Below are 20979 nucleotides of genomic sequence, written 5' to 3'. Positions count from 1 at the left end.
CTATTATACCCACATTTGGCCCTATTCTACCCAGATCTTGTCCTATTCTACCCACATTTGGCCCTATTCTACCCAGATCTTGTCCTATTCTACCCAGATCTTGTCCTATTCTACCCATATTTGGCCCTATTCTACCCAGATCTTGTCCTATTATACCCACATTTGGCCCTATTCTACCCAGATCTTGTCCTATTATACCCACATTTGGCCCTCTTCTACCCAGATCTTGTCCTATTATACCCACATTTGGCCCTATTTTACCCAGATGTGGTCCTATTCTACCCACATTTGGTCCTATTATACCCAGATCTGGTCCTATTATACTCAGATTGGTTGGTCTGATTCTATCCAATTTTTATTTAGTTCAGATATATAAAAAAAAAAAAAAAAATGTTGCAATTTGTGTGAGGCATACATTATTATTGGACTAAGTGTGAGTAATTTCACCCGACACACATCTTGACCGACATATTAGAAATCTCACAATTATACAGACACATATTTATTACATGTCAAATGATGAAGACTACTTACTTTAACGTTTCAGGAGGGTGTGTGTATTTCACAGGCATGTCATTTTTTCAATAGTCATAGTTGTATGGTCTTGAACCCAAAGATACTGAACCCGCAATCTTCTCGCAATGTTACTCGTTTTATGTTTTGTCTTTGTTTTTGACAGCCAATATTGTAGGCTACAATATAATCAAGTCGACAAAAGCAAAAAGAAGAATAGTTACGATGGACAAAATGCACTAAGCACCCCCATCATCTACACAGACATACCACACAGAAAGAAAAAGGAATAACACAGATTACAATAATTTAAATAACTTTATTTTCAACCATTCATCTTTTTAAGCCAGTAACTCAGAAAAGATGACATTACATAAAATGTTTTTTCTTTACACTAGGCCTACTTCTCAAGATGAAATAGGAAGTGTAGCATTTGGCCACAGTGTGGCAGCATGTAACTCCTGCATTTCATATCAAAGGATGACCAACTTTAGAAAGAATGTAGTTGTACTGGTCTACACCTACTGTAGGTGTTCCAGTGTGTAGACTATTACAGCATAGAGGAGCACTGTCTGCACAAATATACCTCCACACCCCCTTTAGCTAACAATTACTTTTGGAATGCATTTATTGAGCATCTCTTGACTGAACCTCCCAATTTAGCTACTATTTTGGCAGAATCATTTGCACTCAGGCCATTTTTCTACTTCAAAATAACTCATTTAGATAAATATCCACTCCATGTTACATATTGGATAGCTTATATTGAATGTTTTTGCAATTTTAGGACCGAATGTGAAGAATTACTGGCAAAGATCTTCTATTAAACAGGTTAAATATTTTATTTTATTGCCACATTCTGCAGTTGGTGAAACCATTACTTTCTTTTCAGAAGCACCCAGACAAAATATTCACATTACAATCCCTAACTAAGCACGTGATATCACATTTCTCAACCCAAGTTGCGACTCACTGCTTCTTTAAATAAATATTCCTGTTACAGGTAAAAATATATATATCAAATAAACTAAATCTTTCACCATCACCACACTGCTGTCCGTTATATAAATAAAGACCTTCTCGAACGCTAATTGTCTCTCAAACAGTGATACCAAAACATTCACAGCATCGTCAGCATGTGTAGCAGCTTTTCTTTGTTAAAATGTATTATTTTGTAAGTGCAAATAAAAGTAAAGGTCTCAGCCATCCCGGCGAGAGGACTCCGTGTTATAACCGAGGAACAGTTTGTGCGGATTGATAAAACTGTTTGAGTTCAGCAAACGCGTTCAGGTACAGTGCAACTGAAAATGTAACTGAAAGGTTTTGTTTAGTGTCCACACTTCTATCAAAGTTATACTAGCGCAGCATTTGAGAAGGTCTTCTACATTTCTTCAAAAACATAAATATGGCAAATACCTTGATCCCTTCATTTCACTTAAATACCGTAATAATATTTTAGTCATCAAAATACAGTTTATATTCAGGCGGACGTACGTCGCCTGGTGCAGTGCGTCTTGTTATTAATGAGGTCCCGCAAGAAAACATTGTTGAAGAGATGGCTCTCTTGCACAAATAAACCATTTACTCTGTGACACCCGAAACCACATCCATGCACTCTCGACTCCTGCCTCAACAAGGCATTGTTTTCTGCCATTGTGTCTCAACAGGAGTCTTCCTCACAGTCACTTTTACACATCTCACCAGAACCGTTTTTTCTTATAACTCGGTCGCTGTAAAAACAGAGTTCACGCCAGAGGAGGCTTCTGAGGTCTGAGCCGGCAAAGGTGCAGGACAAAAAGCGGTGTGTCTGCTTTGGCACTTTTCTTTTGTTTTGTTTTACAGTTCATCCAGTGCCTCTTTGCTATATGTTTCCAAACCCACAGATAACAGTGGTGTTCAAACTTGTCCCTGAGTCTCTCGTCACTGCGGTCCCACCAGGCAGCATCCACCCTAAAGACACTCCACAGAATCCCTTTATGTTGCAGTCTGCTGTTTAAAAATATATCTAATGTAGATAGTAAAACGTACATGAGATGGATGGATTGTACCCTAAAATAATACAAAAACTCCAAAGCACCATAAAGGGAGGCTGGTTGTACTGGCGTGCAGTTTCTCTCAGACTCTGCTGGCAAAGAGAGGCGGGTGTCATTTCTCAGTGACCGCAGCAGCCATGGGGGCCCGCATGGTCCCGCGCGCTGTCGCCGCCAGCTCCTCGATCTCTGCATTCAGTCGCCTGATTACCCACTCCAACGCTTCACGGCCCTGATCAAGAACAGACAAATAAATAAAGCATTAATCCATAGGAGGGAATATAAAGAGAATTACATCAAGCTGAATAGAAGGGAGGAAGAGAATGACCTGTTGCCATGAAAAGAAAAGAGAGCAGTGGTTCCCAACTTTCTAACAAACAGAAATTTGAGGGGTCACAGGATGTTTTAAGGGATAAAAGGTCTGCTTCTGCTTGTGGGACTGTCAAACAACATGTGAGACTCACTTCCACCTCACACCTTTCAGATGTCACATTTGGGAGCACAAACAATTCCTGAAACTTTCTGCAATCCGACAAGCACACTCACTTCACGCTGTAATTAAACAGGAGTGTGGAGATAAGAAAGAATCCAGGGTTTGAACTTCTCTCTGAAACTCTCTCATATTTCACACAACTACTTCTGTCACTTTTCATACGTACAAAGTGCAACACCATAAATCCCTTTAAGCAAAGATTCTCTGATGCTCCTTAATCCCTTAAAAGGACCAGTGTGTATGATTTAGTGACATCTAGCGGTGAGGTTGCAGATTGTAATCAATTTAAACCTCTCCTGTGTGCCAAGCGTGTAGGAGAACTACAGTGGTACGTTCGGTACAGGACACGCCCCATGTACGCTGAGTCCTTGGCAGCGGTCAGGGTTCGATTCCAACCCTTGGCCCTTTGCTGCGTGTCATTCCCCCTCTCTCCCCCCATTCCTGTCATTCCCCAGCTGCACTAAGAAAGGCAATAAATGCCCTAAAAAATAATCTTAAAAAAAAAAAGAAGCAAAAACGCGAATGGCCCCACCTAGAGCAAGTAGCCACACTCTGGCCCAAGCAGGAAAAGTTAACACCATGGTTTGTCTGTTCTGGGCCATTGTAGAAACAATGCGGAGCAACATGGCACACTCCATGAGGAGGACCCGCTCCCTATGTAGTTAAAATGGCTCATTGAAAGGTAACGAAAACACAACAATTCTTAGTTTGAAGAAAACATACATATCAATGTTATATTCCTTTTCTACCAATGGACACTGTTCCTTTAATTGCACTTAAATGCTCAATAATAATATTAGTTTGTTACATAATAACAAAATAGAGTTTATATTCAGGCTTGTATATGATGCTTGGTACAGAGTGTCTTGTTAATACTGACGTTGAACAGATGGCTCTTACACACTTAAGGACAATCTTTGAGGTTTATTTATGTGTGTGTGTGTGTGTGTGACACTGTATGAACTAGCTTGTTACAAACATACCTCAGCCTAATGAAAGAAAAAAAGAGATTTCCGTTATATAAAATGATGTGTATTTTTTTCTTGACTTTTCTCTAAGTTTTGTGGCTTTGTCATTTTAATTATTTTCTTAAATATTGGATATTTTTTCAATGTTTCGATGCTCTTTAAAATCCACCAAATGAAACAATCTGAAAAGCTGCTATTTGGCTGAACTGCTCACAACTTACAGCCACACTAAAGGGCCACAAGTAGACATTGCTTACTTTTAATAGATCACAACCTAAAACCTAAAAGGTTGGGAATCACTGATAGATGCAGTTTTATTTCCATTCTACTTGTAAGTAGTAAAACAAATATACTATATCATAAGCCACATTAGACAATTGGGCAGGTATATGATGGGGTTTTTTTTAGCTTAGTTTTTAGCCAAAGAACATTCTTACATATTGGGCCTCACACATGTTGTGTGTCTGACCTAAAAGACAGTTGTAAAGGATCTCTTACCTTTCCAGCGTTAGCAGAGATGGTGCTCGCCATAACTCCCTCCAAGTAACTGCTGAGACTGACTCCTTTCACAGAGATGATCGCCTCCTGAGTCAGTATTGTTCTAGAGTTGAAAGGGGTTGAAAAAAAAATCAGGTCAAAATTCCTGACATTTCATGACTCATCAGTGTAATTAAAAATATGTAAAAACATACTTGTCTTTATCCTCAGGGTGTGGTTTGTAGGTTAACTTTTCATCCACAGACACCATGTTAGTCAAAGTGATCTGCAGAGGAAATATCACAAGACACAAACTAGTTAATGTACAGAACAGTACAGTACAAAATGTCTTTTACAATATCACAGCCCAAAGTTAGAGTTGTCAGACGAGTTTCAAAACAGCATTATGAACTTTCATTGTTGAAACATGAGCTAACAACCAAGACTTCATTCCAGAGAAGTTTAACCTTTTACCTTTTCACTTTGTGCTCTTTTATATATGTAAAGCACTTTGAATTGCCTTTGTGTATGAAATGTGCTATATAAATAAACTTGCCTTGCCTTTTAATACACTAAGTTTACAGTACATGTGTTCAGACAAATGGAGGTCACGAAAAGTGGATCTAGACGGGTTATATGGGTGATTTTAGTTGACACATCCAAAATAGAACATGTTTTGTAAAAAAGAGGGTTTCATAAGAATATATACCGTGAAAACCAAGTGGGTAAAAATCTTCAACTTGACAAGTTACGGACCTTCTTTTACATTCAAGTATGTTCAGCTCTCACTCATGCTCATGGCCGTCATGCACATGTTAGTGGTTAAATCTAAACATCATTAAGAGAGGGGTGTTGTGTCATGAGTACTCACATTTGAGGACTGAAGTTCAAAAGTCTTCTCTATGGGATCCACAACCGAGTTCTCCTGAACGTACCCGCAGTTTAGTGAGTTGCCAATGATCTGAAGACAAAGATAGACACACGCTTTACTACAAACTGTAATTAACTGCTAAAAATTGCAGATGTTATACCTAATCAATGTTCTTATCTGTGTAGCATTTTTACCTTTGAAATGGTGCTTTTATTTATTAATTGCTTTACTTATTTATTAATTTATTTTCGCCCCTTCTGTGGTTGGGTACCCCAAAAAGTCAGTAAGTACACAAAGCTCCATGTCCTGTATGCAATTCATAATACACAAATCCTCTCTTGACTTCGGCTTAATTTACGTAAAGTTACAATATCATGTAAAAAAAAAAAGGAAAAAAAAAAAATCACTAATCTAACCACTAAACATAACTATAAGGTTAGCCTTAAAGCAGCAGGATCTGGCGGCATCTAGCAGTGAGGTTGCAGTTCGCAACCAACTGAAACTTCTCCCGTGTACCAAGCGTGTAGGAGAACTACGGTGGCTGATGTGAAAACATGAATGTACCCATCTAGAGCCAGTGTTTAGTTTGTACGTTCTGGGCTACTGTAGGAACATGGTGGCTCCGCAAAGAGGACCCACTCCCTATGTAGATTTCAACAGCACATTCAAAGCTAACAAAAACACAACTAGTCACATTTTCAGGTGATTATACACTAAAGAAAACATACTTATTAATATTATATTCCATTTCTGCCAACAGATCCCGCTAAATGTTACACACTGTTCCTTTAATCAGTGTTTTCAGTGGAAACATACCATTGCAATCAGAGATTACAGTTGAATAATATGCAGTAAATCCAAAGTTGTCATGCTCACACTGAACCACACACTATTTTCCTTGTGACTATAATCTAAAATTAGCTCAATTTAAATCTCAGTTTGAGTAATTCAGATTTAGCTTCTTCAGACAGACCTCTGGGGACAAGAGGCATCTTGTCGGTGTAGTTAAACCTAAAAATATTTGTATGCGCTTTATGAAAATTTAAAAATAAAGATTGAAATCTGTATGAATCTGATGTTCTACCCCACTTCTATACAAGTAGCGGTTCAACTAGCTCGAGCTGTAACGTAATACTGGGGTTTTCTGTCAAGAGTGATTATTTTAGTAGTAGAAGTAATGTTCCTGTGTCTTAAGATGTATGGTCATAATTGTCAGGTTAGATAAAACGGTATTAACCTATTTTATTTTGTTAGACAGCACAGAGGTAAACTGATGTCACGGGAAGACGTCTACATGATACATCCAGTTTCCACGTGCACACTGAGGCTCAGGAGTGATTTGCTTTGAGACAATCTGATTAAGGGCTGCGCTAATATGCTATCAATCACTGGGACCGTCTGTGTCATGACTGCCCTTGGAATTAAAGTGGCTATTCATAGATGTTGTCAGTGACAACAACTCCCATCCTCAGACATCTAAGCAAAGGTCAACGTTTAAGAACAACAGCTGATTAACCAATGTTTACATTGTCAATGTGTTCCACCCTTATCATTGCTGAATTCAGAAAGTCAAAAGACACAGGGGGAAAAGTTCAAATGACATCAAGAGGACTCCATCGCTGCTTTCCATTGTAGTGACCTCTAGTTTAAACCGAGCAGACCGAGATGGAAAGTTACATCACATGCTGTCAAAGGCTCCATCTCAGCAATGGCAAATATGGCACTACCGTGTCCTGTCCAACACGAGCCGTGGCACACAGCCATAAACTCGCCTCTGGGCTCCAGTCAGCCAGAAGGTCTGCTGCTGCCGCCTCGGGACAGAAATAGTCTCGCGGGTTGAGGTCACGCTCATGGGCTTGAAAGCATTAACCTGCACTATCTCCGGTACATAACGGACTCAGGCTATAACTGGATTATTGTCTCGTGCTTTATGTTCTGACTTTTTAAGTCATTTTATCACCACAAAATTTGACCAGTTTGGTCAGTTATGTTCCCATACGTCTCTCATTAAGTGTCACACTGCTTTGATTACGTCAAAGAGAAGCACCAAGACCACGAGCACAAACTTGCACGTCAGGTCATGTGTTTCACCATTCAGAGTCACATGTGTACATTTTAGGTGTGACCAAAGGAGATAAGCGGTTAAGGTCAAAGTTAAGGGTGCAGCAGCAAAATATTTGACAGTGATGCTATAGACAGCAGGCCAGTTTTGAAACTCACAGCTTTCACTATGGATGGAAGACCCCACTCTGTGCTGAGAAGTCTTTTACTGTGGAGGCGTCCCTGTTTGTCGATGCCTCGGTCCAACACATCCACTCCGGTCACACTGGGGTTCATGGGGTTGGGGTATTTCTGCATAGCAGCCTTGGTCACCGTCTCCCAAGGATGGCTGTTGAAAGAACGCCAAAAAACAAAAATATTATTGAAGCACTGCAGTAAAAAAAAAAAAAATCATACAAATGCACACACTGAGTAAGAGACGATGTGATAGTGAGTAATGGATTAAAAGTGACAAAAAAGAGACATATAACTGTGATATCCAACTGAACTTTTCATATTTTCATGATAAGAACTCAATACCCTACATTCTTAGTTTTTAAACATGTTGCTTATGTGTAGTAGTGGAATGTGACTTTGTACATCTACAGGAGTACTCTCACAATTTTTAATTACTTCACTTTTCCATTTCATAGTATTTTGAACTTCTTCTCCACTACATTTCAGAGCAACATATTGTACTTTTTGTTCCATTGCATTTATCTGACAATCAAATTTTACATACAACATATACTATTATCTTAGAAAATATGATGCATTGTTAGAGATTAAACTATCTTACAGTTTATAAAATTGTTAGAATTTGACCAACTACAACAGTAAAGTGCTAATTAGGCTAAACATTAATGTGTCAGTGGTAATAATCCATATAATAGCATACCACTTACAGGGGCTCTTTGTCTGCATTAAGAAGCCTAGTTTCACCTTTGAAAATTAAGTATATTTAGCTAAAAAAATACCTACATAGGCTACTTTTACTTAGGTGACATTTTCAATGCAGGACTTTAACTGATGGAGTATTTTCACAGTTTCTAAATTTTAAAGGTCCCATATCATGCTCATTTTCAGGTTCATACTTGTATTTTGTGTTTCTACTAGAACATGTTTACATGCTGTAATGTTAAAAAAAAAAATTATTTTCCTCATACTGTCTGCATGAATATGCCTATATTTACCCTCTGTCTGAAACGCTTTGTTTTTAGTGCATTTTGACAGAATTGCAACGGAATTGCGTTGCTAAGCCACAGCTTGGGTCCATGTGTACCTCCTGTCAGCTGATGACATTCACAACCGCAACCAGGAATACACTGGGACACATTTAGAATGTTTACGTTTAAAATTGTGTCACGGGTCTAAACATTGTATATTTGTGACATCACAAATGGGCAGAAATCCTGACGGCTTGTTTCAAATGCAGAGTTTCTGAATACGGGCTGTGTATTTCCCTGTTGATTGAGCGTTTCGATACTTTCACAGTATTTATATAGGACTTGAGCCTTCTTTATATATAATATATGTATTTTCTATATACCACTTTATAGACTGCACATATGTACATATTACATTTATTTATTGTACATGCTACATGTATTTATTGACGGACTGTACACACTATGTTCACCCATTCACTCTGTATCTTTTATATCTCCATTATTGTTTTTATAATTTTTGTATACCTTTACCTCTCCTGTGTTTCACTCTGTTTGCTGATGTTGCTGCTTTGACACCTGAATTTCCCTCCGGGGATTAATAAAGGTTCATCTTATCTTATCTTATCTTATAATTAAAAAAAAACATGAAAACAATCACTTTTTTATAATATGGGACCTTTAATTTAATCTGGCTCCAGAATGACTGCCCACATCTCCACTTTTTTCAGAGATTCAAACGAGGTAAAAAAAAAAAAATTGTCATTCAGTCTCATTACTATAAGGTTAATTTTACTTTATTTTATTAAAATAGCACTGAAAAGAAAAGATGAATGGGACGTAGTGGTGGATTGTTGCCACAGAGACGCGTTAACGCGCCGACGTAACCCAGTGACGCAATCAGGCACGGTGAAGAAGCGATATAGGGTAAAGGTCGCGCTGCTGGAGGCTGGTCCTCACACACCGGTTACACAATGTGACGGTTTTACCTGCAATTAGGCACTGACAGCTGTGTATTCACTTTAATACGTTTATTTTAAAAAGATATAGGTTATTGGTGTCATAGTGCGTGATTCATAAACTACATTACAACAGTGCGTTCAAAGACAACGGGATATCTGATAACGTTACTAGTTATCTTCTACTACTAACATACTATCTAGTAACAGTACAGCTACAGATAGTTTCTGGTTAAAGTTGTATTCATAATCAACGCGTGTTGCTGCTCACTGGATTAAACACGGAGACAGCTGTTTGTGTAGCTGCCTGACAGTGAAGCTCTGACATCTCTAAACATCTTTATCACCGGTATAAACATAACAAGTCACATAGCAGCTAATATAAGCAGACTACTCACTTGAATATGTGCTCTGATGCCCAGATCTTCATGGTGTAATAAGCTGACAGGTGCTGGTGGTGATGTCGGAGTGGATGCGCGGATGAGCCGGTAGACTGACTGACTGAAATCAGTGAACACGTTCAAAGAGACAACCTGCTGTCTCCTCCCACTGAGCTGTCACATGAGACGCATTAGTGACGCACTTCCGCTAGTCCACATGCAGCATGAGTACACCATGGTACACTCATATTGACATACGTATATATAATACAATTGTTGAATGAAAGAAAATCATATGAATGTATCTCTTCACCTTTCACTACAGCATGCAGTAGGCTGTATTTGCTATTCAGTTTATATGTAACCTGCAGTGTGGGGACATATCAGCTATTTAATCTCTGATGTTGCACAATTCAGCTCAGTGAAGGTTGAAAGTTCTCTGCAACCTTGAATGAATGAGAGACAGTGGGCTGTTGACGCAATAACATCAACTCATGATGTTCAATGGTCAGATCTGTAACGAAGGCTATGTCACAGTGGGCTATTTAGGTGTGATATAATTTGTATATATATATATATATATTTGATTATTTCTATATATATAATAATAATCAGGCTATGTCACAGTGGGCTATTTAGGTGCGATATAATTTGTATATATATATATATATTTGATTATTTCTATATATATAATAATAATCAGGCTATGTCACAGTGGGCTATTTAGGTGCGATATAATTTCTATTTATATATATATATATATATATATATATATATATATATATATATTTGATTATTTCTATATAAATAATAATAATTAGGCCATGTCACAGTGGGCTATTTAGGTGCAATATCATTTCTATTTATATATTTATTTAATTATTTCTATGACATAAGTTACAGAGACCCACCTTGGTGATTTTCAAACTGTAGAACAGGTCGGGGCATCATGAATTAAAGAGATGATTAACAGGACAGGAAAAGCAGAAGAAGAAAAAAACATGTTTCTGCTACAGTTGAATTAACAGAGTGAATTAATTAATTGGAAAAACTGCTGTCAATTGATTAAAATATTTAATATGGATTCATCGCAAAATTTTATTTGCTCACAATGTACCTTAAAAGAAGATTTATCAAGTATTTGATACTCTTATATCAACATGGGAGTGGGCAAATATGCTTGCTTTATACAAATGTATGTATATGTTTTATATTACTGTATAATAATATAATAATAACTATATTATTATTATATTATTGGAAATCATTTAACAACACAAAACAATGACAAATATTGTGCAGAAACCCTCACAGGTACTGCATTTAGCATAAATAAATATGCTCAAGTAAAACAAACAGGCAACAACAGCTGTCAGTGTGTCAGTGTGCTGACTTGACTATGACTTGACCCCAAACTGCATGTGATTATCATAAAGTGGGCATTTCTGTAAAGGAGAGACTCGTGGGTACCCATAGAGCACATTTTCATTCACATATCTTGAGGTCAGAGGTCAAGGGACCCCTTTGAAAATGTCAATTTCCTCGCCAAAATTTAGCATAAGTTTGGAGTGTTATTTAACCTCCTTCACCACACGCTAGTATGACAGCAATGGATTCCTTAGATTTTCACTCTAGCTTTAAAACTGAGCCCGCTACAACCTGAAAAATCGCAAGTTGCGTTAATGCATTAAAGAAATTAGTGGCTTTAAAACAAATTTGCGTTAACACGTTATTATCGCGTTAACTTTGACAGCCCTATTAAAAACAGAATAATTGAACTTCTTCAGGACAATCAAAACACATAAATGACCCGTGATGAGGGTTTGCAAGTAGACATTGTTTAATTTTATCGTGTGACAAGTCATGAAGGTATATACAGTAACCACTGGTCTACTGAAAGCAGTCTGTTGAGTGAGTACTGGTTTCCTTATTAAGCTGTTAAAGCTACAGTGTGTAGGATTTGGAGGCATCTAGTGGTGTGGTTGTAAGTTGCAACCAACTGAGTACTCCTCCACTTGCTCCTCCCTTTCCAAGACTGCGGTAACGTGAGCTGCCAAGTGCAAATCGTGGTAACGCCGTTTGCTTCGCTCAGAGGTCATCCTTACCATAATAATACTATTTAGGAGCAACAGAAGTCAGACGACGTGACGGTACCACAGTTTTGCACTCTACTCCTCACGTTACCACAGTTTCACAAGCTTGTAAGAGAACTAAAGTGGCCTTCTTCACGTAATGTAAAAACGCGAAAGGCTCTCTCTATAGCCACTATTTGGTTTGTCCGTTCTGGGCTACTGTAGAAACATGGCGGAGCAAAATGGCAGACTCTGTGAAGAGGACCCGCTCCCTTTGTAGATATGAAGGGCTCATTCTAAGCTAACGAAAACACAACGATTCTTAGTTTCTGGTGATTATATTACAATAATGAAAACATAGTTATGAATATTATATTCCATTTCTGCTAATATATATTTTAACCAGGCAACAACAAGTATTTTTCTCTGATCTGAGAATGGCAGTTTCTATATGATCATTTATGGTTACCCATTACACTTGATGAAACATTATTGATGCTCCCTGTCAGGATCAAGTGAGTACTAAAAGTGATGTTTGATTGGACATATTAACCCCGATCTATGCAGTAGTAAAGTTGAAAGCTTCTTTCCTTCTTGACCTCATTGCCAACTTGTAGCTTTAAGCAGATTGGCCTCTATGAGGCAATCCCGCGCTTGTCACATACAGTATTATCTCCTTCATCCCTGTATATGTGTCGAGACTTGTCTTAAGTGCAGTAGTACACTGCAGACATCTCCACGTCATGCGTGCTTATCTCAGAGTGCAGACACTCTGGCCAAGTTATGTGTAATCTCTATGTCCCAGACTGGCTTCAGTTGCAGGAAACTGTGTGACAGCCTTCAACCGTGTCGCTGTCACTGTGCTGTCAGAGTACTATCCATCACCGCAGCCAAGTTTAGTTACGTTCAAGTTCAAATGATAAAACTGAATGAAAAGTGAAAGTATTTTGGTATTTTTATATTATGAATGTACTCTCAATAAGGGATCATCACTCTTTGGTGTTACTGTTTTTAATTACCGTCATAACTTAGATACAAAACACTCAATGCAACATTTAATTTAGGTAATTGGAAAAACAGCAACAATTTCATTTTTATGGCTGTGGATTATATAGAGCTGGCATAATATAAACTTTTCCATACTGTATATACGTACAAGTATTTTCATGATTTTAATGTTTTAATATAAAAGAAAGAACTTCTCAAAAACAAACATATAAGCATACAAATCATTTGAAAAACACATAAAAGACAATAAACACTATTGTTTAAAAATGTCACAACACCATTTATCAAGTTATGGCTATATAAATTAACCATAGACATGCATTACACTACAAAATAAAAGTTCCTTTACAGACAAACTATCCCACAGATGTTTTCCACATCCTTCCAACAAACTCACACACCACACTGTATGACCTACGACCTCTACTCATCCACTGTGTTTTTGCTTGTTTCAGTCACTGTTTCCACTTTAACTTCCACTCGAGACTGAAACTCAGTTGTCGCTGATGATGAAGGTCCCTCCTCTTCTTCATCCTCTACTTCAGACTCTAGATCAGCGGTGGCGTCTTGGTACTGCTGGTACTCCGACACCAGGTCGTTGAGGTTGCTCTCTGCCTCAGTGAACTCCATTTCATCCATACCCTCCCCTGTATACCAGTGGAGAAAAGCCTTCCGTCTGAACATCAGCGAGAACTGCTCGCCCACGCGGCGGAATATCTCCTGAATGGCCGTGTTGTTGCCGATGAAGGTGGAGGACATTATGAGGCCTCGGGGTGGGATGTCACACACAGCGACCTTGACGTTATGGGGGATCCAGTCCACAAAGTTGTTGCTGTTTTTCTGCTGCATTGCAAGCATCTGTTCGTCCACCTCTTTGGTGGACATCCGTCCGCGGAAGATGGCGGCGACCGTGAGGTAGCGCCCCCTCCTAGGGTCGCACGCCGTCATCATGTTGCGGGCATCGAACATCTGCTGGGTGAGCTCAGGCACCGTGAGGGCTCTGTACTGCTGGCTGCCGCGGGCAATCAGGGGGGCGAAGCCTGGCATGAAGAAGTGGAGGCGAGGGAAAGGCACCATGTTGACAGCCAGCTTCCTCAGGTCCGCGTTGAGCTGCCCGGGGAATCTCAGAGAGGTCGTGACCCCGCTCATGGTCATGCACACCAAGTGGTTGAGGTCCCCGTAAGTAGGCGTGGTCAGCTTCAGCGTGCGGAAACAGATGTCGTAGAGGGCCTCGTTGTCTATGCAGAAGGTCTCGTCTGTGCTCTCCAGCAGCTGGTGAATCGACAGGGTGGCGTTGTAGGGCTCCACCACCGTGTCAGAGACCTTAGGGGAGGGCATGACGCTGAAGGTGTTCATGATGCGGTCAGGGTACTCCTCCCTCATCTTGTTGATGATGAGGGTTCCCATGCCTGAGCCGGTGCCACCCCCCAGTGAGTGGACCAGCTGGAAACCCTGCAGGCAATCGCAGCTTTCACTCTCGGTCCTCACTCTGTCAACCACCTGCTCCACCAGCTCCGCCCCCTCTGTGTAGTGGCCCTTAGCCCAGTTATTCCCAGCTCCTGAGTTCCCTGTAACAACAAAATAAATAAAATACTCTCACTTGACAATAGAATTAGTGGAAGGAAACATACAACATCTATTGCAATTATGAAAACATAGAATATCAAAACGTAAAGCACAACAATGGTGCCACTTCTCTATAGATTGCACACTGCGTTGCAATTTAGATTCTCAGTTGACGGTGAATATGTTTCTACTTTTCTTTAGTTAATACTTGCAACTCCACTTTAGGTTATGTTTTTGTCTTCAATTTCACATATCACATGTTCTTTTACATGTTGAAATTATCATCCACTCTCGCAGATTCATGAACAATTTTCAGTGCCATTGGATAAAGAACTAGGTGGATGAAATATAGGCTTTATTCATACACCTGTTGGGAGGCATTTGTATGCACCAGATAGGCTACGGCTGTAGGGGCATGTCTACTCTCACTGGGATGTTTGGATAGTAACCCGGGGGTGACTGGGACAGTATTGTTCCTACCTTGTTACAAATCAACAAAAAGCAGACAAAAAGAAGAAAAGCTTTTCCTAATTGAATAAGACCCACTGTGAAGTCACTGAGTGAATGTTTACTCAAGTGGCATCCAGTCCGAAACCCTCAATAATTTATGAAAATAGCCGATAATAAGTTTACAAATATTTTCTTTTTTTCAAAGAAATGTGTGAACAAGTAACATTGTAAATGGTGTTCAAATTTAGACTGCAATTTTTTCCAATTTAAATGATATTTTTTTAGCCCAGAACAAGGTGTCCCAACCATCCAAGGGGAGGCAGAAACATGAACTCCTTGTACATTTAACAAAATTGTGCCTTTCACATTTGGGTTGGGCTCTAAAAAACTAGATAAATTGTTAGCAGACACCTGTATCTGTTCAGTGATCAAATTATTTTCATTACTGTTCAAGTAGTCCGTGAGTAATAGACGGTATCAATACAAAAGTGTCCCAAGTGACCCCACTCTCCCCTACTACGAGTGTTTATAGTTTAGTAGTGTCTTTCTTTTTCCACATAATAATAAAAAAATTCTTTATATAATCAAATAAAAGCAAGACAGTCGTAGCAGGTATTCCCCAGTAAGACCGTTTCCGCATCTGTCTCACCGTGGATGAAGTTGTCCGGCCTAAAAAGGGCCCCGATGCGGCTTCCTCTTATACTGTCCATCGTGCCAGGCTCCAGGTCAACAAGCAAGGCCCTGGGGACGTATTTACCACCTGCAAACACAATGGAAATCAATTACCAATATAGCCAGAAATGGGCATTCTGAATTTTTATATGTTCTCACTTTGTGTCAAAGTTTATGAAGTGTATTATTTTAAAAAAAAAGTGATTGATAATAACCCGTGGAATAAACTGAATTAAACCTGCAGTAGGCAGTATATTTTTGGCATCATTGGGCAAAAATTCCATAATAACCTTTCAGCATATTGTAATTCAAGTGTTCTGAGAGAAAACTAGACTTCTGCACCTCATCATGGCTCTGTTTTCAGGCTTTAAAAAATCTATTGGCTGTCAATCACTCACAAACTCTGATCAAACGGTCAAACTAGGCAGCGCTGACCAAATATAAATCAATATTCTGTTACTGTAATGCCTATTTAGCGCCTCCAATGTTTTCAGAAACATCTTGTAGTGTACTGTTGAGCTGTACAATGAGAAAGTTTGCTCCGGCTGGTGGGTGGTGCTTGGTATTTCCTTTACTGATCTCAACATAGCTGCTGGGTCACAAACTTTCTCATTTTACAACACAGAGGCACATGATTTGTTTCAGATTACCTGTCTCATTAACAACTGTCAGGATATAATGACCATTTTATAAAAATATTTTTTTTAATCAAATTTGCTCCAATTCTACCCACTGCAGCTTTAATGTCAGCTATTAAATGAACAGTGTAGCCTGTATACAGTAACCTCTCCGTTACCATGTGCCTCATTGAAGTAGACGTTGACCCTCTCCAGCTGGAGGTTGCTGTCTCCCTCATAGAGGCCCGTTGCATTGAGCCCATGTTCTTCACTGATCACTTCCCAAAACTAGAAAGACAAAGAGGGAAATTATCATTGCAACATCAGCAGATTTAAGGTGTTTACTGAAAGTTTGACACCTTTCACCTCTCGGCCTTTATTGCTTTCTCCAGATGAGTAGGCGACATGTTAAAATGCATCCCTTCTTATTAATCTGTGGCAACTCATGATCTTGTTCTGACCAGATTAAGAATATCTGCTGCACATGATGAAGTGATGAAGATACTTAACTAAAAAATAGCTGCTAGATTCTTAGACAGCCATGTTCTCCAATGTCACACAGCATAATACGTCACTTTAGCTGTATTATCTGGTAGTTCCCGCTCTTGTTTTGTGGTAGCCATGATAAAAAAAATGTCCCACCCATGCCAGTCTCGCTTTTGCCCTTATCTTGTCCCTGGATGCTTGACAGGGTACACCCTAAAAGTCACTCACAACTGTTAATGGCACCATGCCAAGGAACAGTCAAAATATGCTGCATAATTAAAAAAAAAATTAAAATAATGTAATTATATTTCTATATATATTTATTAAATTTATAGATGTCACTTAAATATTTTACATTTACTCATTTTATTTCAGATAAAGCGTGACAAAACACAGTCATTTTCCTTTCAAACAGTGACTTCTATCATAACATTATAACTTTTATTTACAGTTATGGAGAAGGACTTTAATTTTCTTACCTTTGAGCCGATCTGGTTGCCACATTGTCCGATTTGCAGATGCACAATTTCACGCATGATGATCGGGCTACAGTACACAGAGCAGCTGAGGGTCTCTGATAGGCTCCACTCCTCTAACAGGTCTTTTATACAGCACCAGAAATGATGTCACTAGTGATGTCAGGAAGTCTCCCCAGTCAATATGATATAATATGAGGGGCTCCTAATATCCTCTGAACACTCTTAGCAGAATAATAATAATAAACAGACATAAATTATGTATTTTATATGAGGGTGTTTGCCATACTTTTATACTCTTTAGGTAGTTTAGGTTGCAATATGCTGCTGAATGTTTTGTTGGAGATCTGTATTTGTCATTTTGTTTGTACACTGTATTGCATGTAAATGATTGAATAAATTATTGACAATATAAATACTCAGTTGCATTAAATAGGAGTTATTAATAACGGAAAGGGCATGTGGTAATTCCTGATTGTGTAAAAACTGTTCAAATGGGTGAAATCCCTTCTGAGCATCTCCATTTGTTAATACATCATAAATTAATGAATTATCAAGTGTTGCATAAGAATGATGCAATGATGCACGATAAACCAGCATTATAATGTTGGCTGTATGTGGCTAAAACACATCTGTGAGCTGTAGCCACCAAAAACAGGAAGGAAGTGAAGAGACGATGAATGGAAGTAGTGTATTTCTCTGGCCAGTGTCAGATAACACCATTAACTATATTAATATTATTAGATTATTATACTGTTTACACAACACAGATACCAACACATGCTGTTACTATGTCTGACAGGAAGGAATAGACAAATAAAAAATGACAAAAATGCAAAAATATTTGTTTAAAAGATTGTAATACACGACAATTTGCTGCCTATTCACAGGCAGCAAATTGTCGGATTAAAAATTACAATTTGAAAAATGTGGATTAATTTGATAATTAATCCACATTTTCCTTTCCTAAAGGACCCAGATGTTTAAGAATGAACAGTTTTCCATACTCGCCTACTAAATCGGTGTAGGTATAATAATAATAGAGTAAAATGGGCAGCAGTTGGGAGATTATGTATGCAAGATGCTACCATCTAGAGGACTATCACAGGCATAACATGATATCAGTGGAGCAGTTATTTTTTTATAGATTGGCAAATTGATTTAATTTGTAAATTTAAGTATTTTCTCATGGCAGGATTTATCAAAGGATTCAGACTCCAGTCCCCTTTTGCTCTTTATAGTCTTCTAGATCCAACCTGATAACAATTGTCTGATTGTCAATTTAATGCTTCAGCATGTGGCTCAAATTGTTATATTATAGATCGAGTAATAAGAATATAAATGAGCAGGATTTAGCAGGATGATTAGACAGTTAATTATTAGGTCTAATTTTTAAAGAGCATTGTTCACATATCTTTACAAATAGAATTATTTCAAAATATGTATTTTTTGTAATTAGTATTTTATTGGTTTTTTTTACATGAATATTGTGGTCAACAATCAAATAACTCCTATATGCAAAATAATATTAATATAAAATAATAATAAAAAACATAAAAATAAATAAAGGTAAATATATATATATATATATATATATACAAAATTGTAACATACAAAAAAAAGACACAAATCAAATACATATTCCTACTTTAATCTGCACCATGGTCTATACTTACAAGCAGCCAAGCAGCAAACAATCTACAAGCAGCAAATACATTTTCAGACACTTAAAGAGTGCGTGTGAGTGCTGTGTTTGCAAGTATTGTGTGATGGTGTGTGCTTTACTTCAAGATATGTCCACATTAACAATGTGTTCCAAGGAGTCTCCCCACTTCGCCACATATTTCTCAGTCCTGTCCTTCGAGCTGAAAGAAATTTGTTCTTATGATGCCACTTTTGCCAACTCTGTGAACCACTCAAGAGGGCTCACCTGGATTCCTCCAGTTTCTCATAATCATTTTCAAAAGATATATTTGACATGTCACAGTATAAAGCAAAGGTTGACAAAGTTGTAAGCTCATCTGTTGACATAAGAGAAACCCAAATACATAAAAGTTGCGGATTATTTTAAAGAAAAGTTCATTTTGATGGATATTTATTGACACTGAAAACTTGACTGTGAACAACTGCACATTCTTTAGTCAGTATTTTGCACATTTCATTCCTCTTTGTTTTACAGTAAACACTGTATACAGCTCTTTTCATTTAATATATGTACTGTATATAACTATAACTGTACATTTCTATTTTACATTTATGATTCCTGACTTTTGCTGTAATTATTTTCTCTTTTCTTTTATTATGTTTATGGTAACCGACAGAAGCGTCACATATAATGCTTGTCTTTGCTGTTGTTAATGTGTGTATTTTCTACTACCAACCTCTTTGACAGTTAGGAAGCGTGTGCACAAAGGTTCAGCGTTCACAGGTAAACCTTGAGACTGTTTGGGTATTTACCAAATAGTGTGGCCTGAGGAAAAGAAGACTACATTTCTGCTCTGAGTATTCAAAGTTTGTTTATACACCACAGTAGATGTAGGATACGATTACCTTTCACTTGCTCCTACTATTTGAGTCATTACTTCTTTTACTTCTTCGGTTGTCTGATGGGTTCATTAGAGAGCCACAGTAGCATTTAGTTGTCATTGATGACCTTTATGTGTTTTGCCCTGAGCTTCTTTCCCCTGCCTTTTGACATATTTGTGTGTGTGTGTGTGTGTGTGTGTGTGTGTGTGTGTGTGTGTGTGTGTGTGTGTGTGTGTTTGTGTGTGTGTGTGTGTGTGTGTGTGTGTGTGTGTGTGTGTGTGTTTGCATGCATGTGAGAAGATCCAGGGAGCTAATTTAAAAATTCAGATCACCATTAGGTGAGTTAAGCTGACAGAAACATCTGGATTTCATTCTTATCAAACTGTATCGATCAATTTAAATAATGTAGTGACTGTGTTGAATATAACAGTCTTGCCATGGGGTTTAAAAGGACTTACTGGAAACCCTCAGTTCAACCCAAATATATACAGTATTGTAGCCTACTATAATACCAAAGATTAGTAGGACTGAGACATCAAAGTTTAAAATCAAATTCTCAGGTCCATTCTTACTCAACCCGTCAATCTCTAGATCTTCATCCTCCCAAATTCCTCACTAGTAGAGTTCAATTTTCAATAAGATTTAGGGGAACCAAATTATGGAGTAGCTTTTCACATCTATCAATAAACTGTTCATCTGTCAAATGTTGCAAAAGTCGCTTAAAGGGTCATTTCATTTAATTGCTGTCTTGTAATTGCTTTTCCCCCATGTTGTCCATGTATCTGTTTTTATGTTTTTTATTTTTTCCCACTCACAATGTTGTTTGGTTACGATTTCACCGAAGTCTTTATAGATATTTAAATCAATATCCTCCTCACAAACACTAACCATACACTTCCACATAACACACACTCACATACACACACACTTGTCTTTTTTGATATACTTACTGTATTGTTATTGTTGTTATTATATATACATCTTGTTCTAATTGTTTGTTATTACTATTATGTAGTCATTTTATTTCTTTATGTTAATCTTGTCTCTAGGTGGAGGCTTCAGATAAGCCCAGTGGGTTATTTGCCTCTTCCTGCACTGTATATTATTCTTTTTTTGTTTTTTTGTTATGTTGTATAGTCTTAAATTTTGCAAAACAAATAAACAAATAAACAAAATCACAATCAACCAAATATAGTGCCGGAGTCTGAA

The 20979-nt window shown here is 38.0% G+C and overlaps 2 protein-coding genes across 2 annotated transcripts; both read right to left on the bottom strand.

Annotated features, from left to right (window-relative positions):
* Positions 1-812: 812 nt before the first annotated feature.
* On the bottom strand, positions 813-10138 carry prelid3b (PRELI domain containing 3). Its single transcript, XM_074642278.1, has 6 exons — positions 9916-10138; positions 7573-7741; positions 5353-5442; positions 4697-4767; positions 4503-4605; positions 813-2775 (listed from the first exon to the last, which is right to left on the bottom strand). Exons 1-6 carry the CDS (start codon positions 9945-9947, stop codon positions 2659-2661), a joined length of 582 nt encoding a protein of 193 aa, XP_074498379.1. The 5' UTR covers positions 9948-10138; the 3' UTR covers positions 813-2658.
* A 2826-nt stretch (positions 10139-12964) lies between these two features.
* On the bottom strand, positions 12965-17380 carry tubb1 (tubulin, beta 1 class VI). The gene is made up of 4 exons (XM_074642266.1): positions 17248-17380; positions 16462-16570; positions 15643-15753; positions 12965-14545 (listed from the first exon to the last, which is right to left on the bottom strand). The coding sequence occupies exons 1-4, from the start codon at positions 17302-17304 to the stop codon at positions 13401-13403; spliced, it is 1422 nt and encodes a 473-aa protein (XP_074498367.1). The 5' UTR covers positions 17305-17380; the 3' UTR covers positions 12965-13400.
* Between the last annotated feature and the right edge of the window lie 3599 nt (positions 17381-20979).

The sequence above is a fragment of the Sebastes fasciatus genome, chromosome 1 (assembly GCF_043250625.1).
Source record: "Sebastes fasciatus isolate fSebFas1 chromosome 1, fSebFas1.pri, whole genome shotgun sequence".
NCBI lineage: Eukaryota > Metazoa > Chordata > Actinopteri > Perciformes > Sebastidae > Sebastes > Sebastes fasciatus.
Note: the sequence above shows the minus strand (reverse complement) of the source record. Positions and strands in the feature narration are given on the sequence as shown.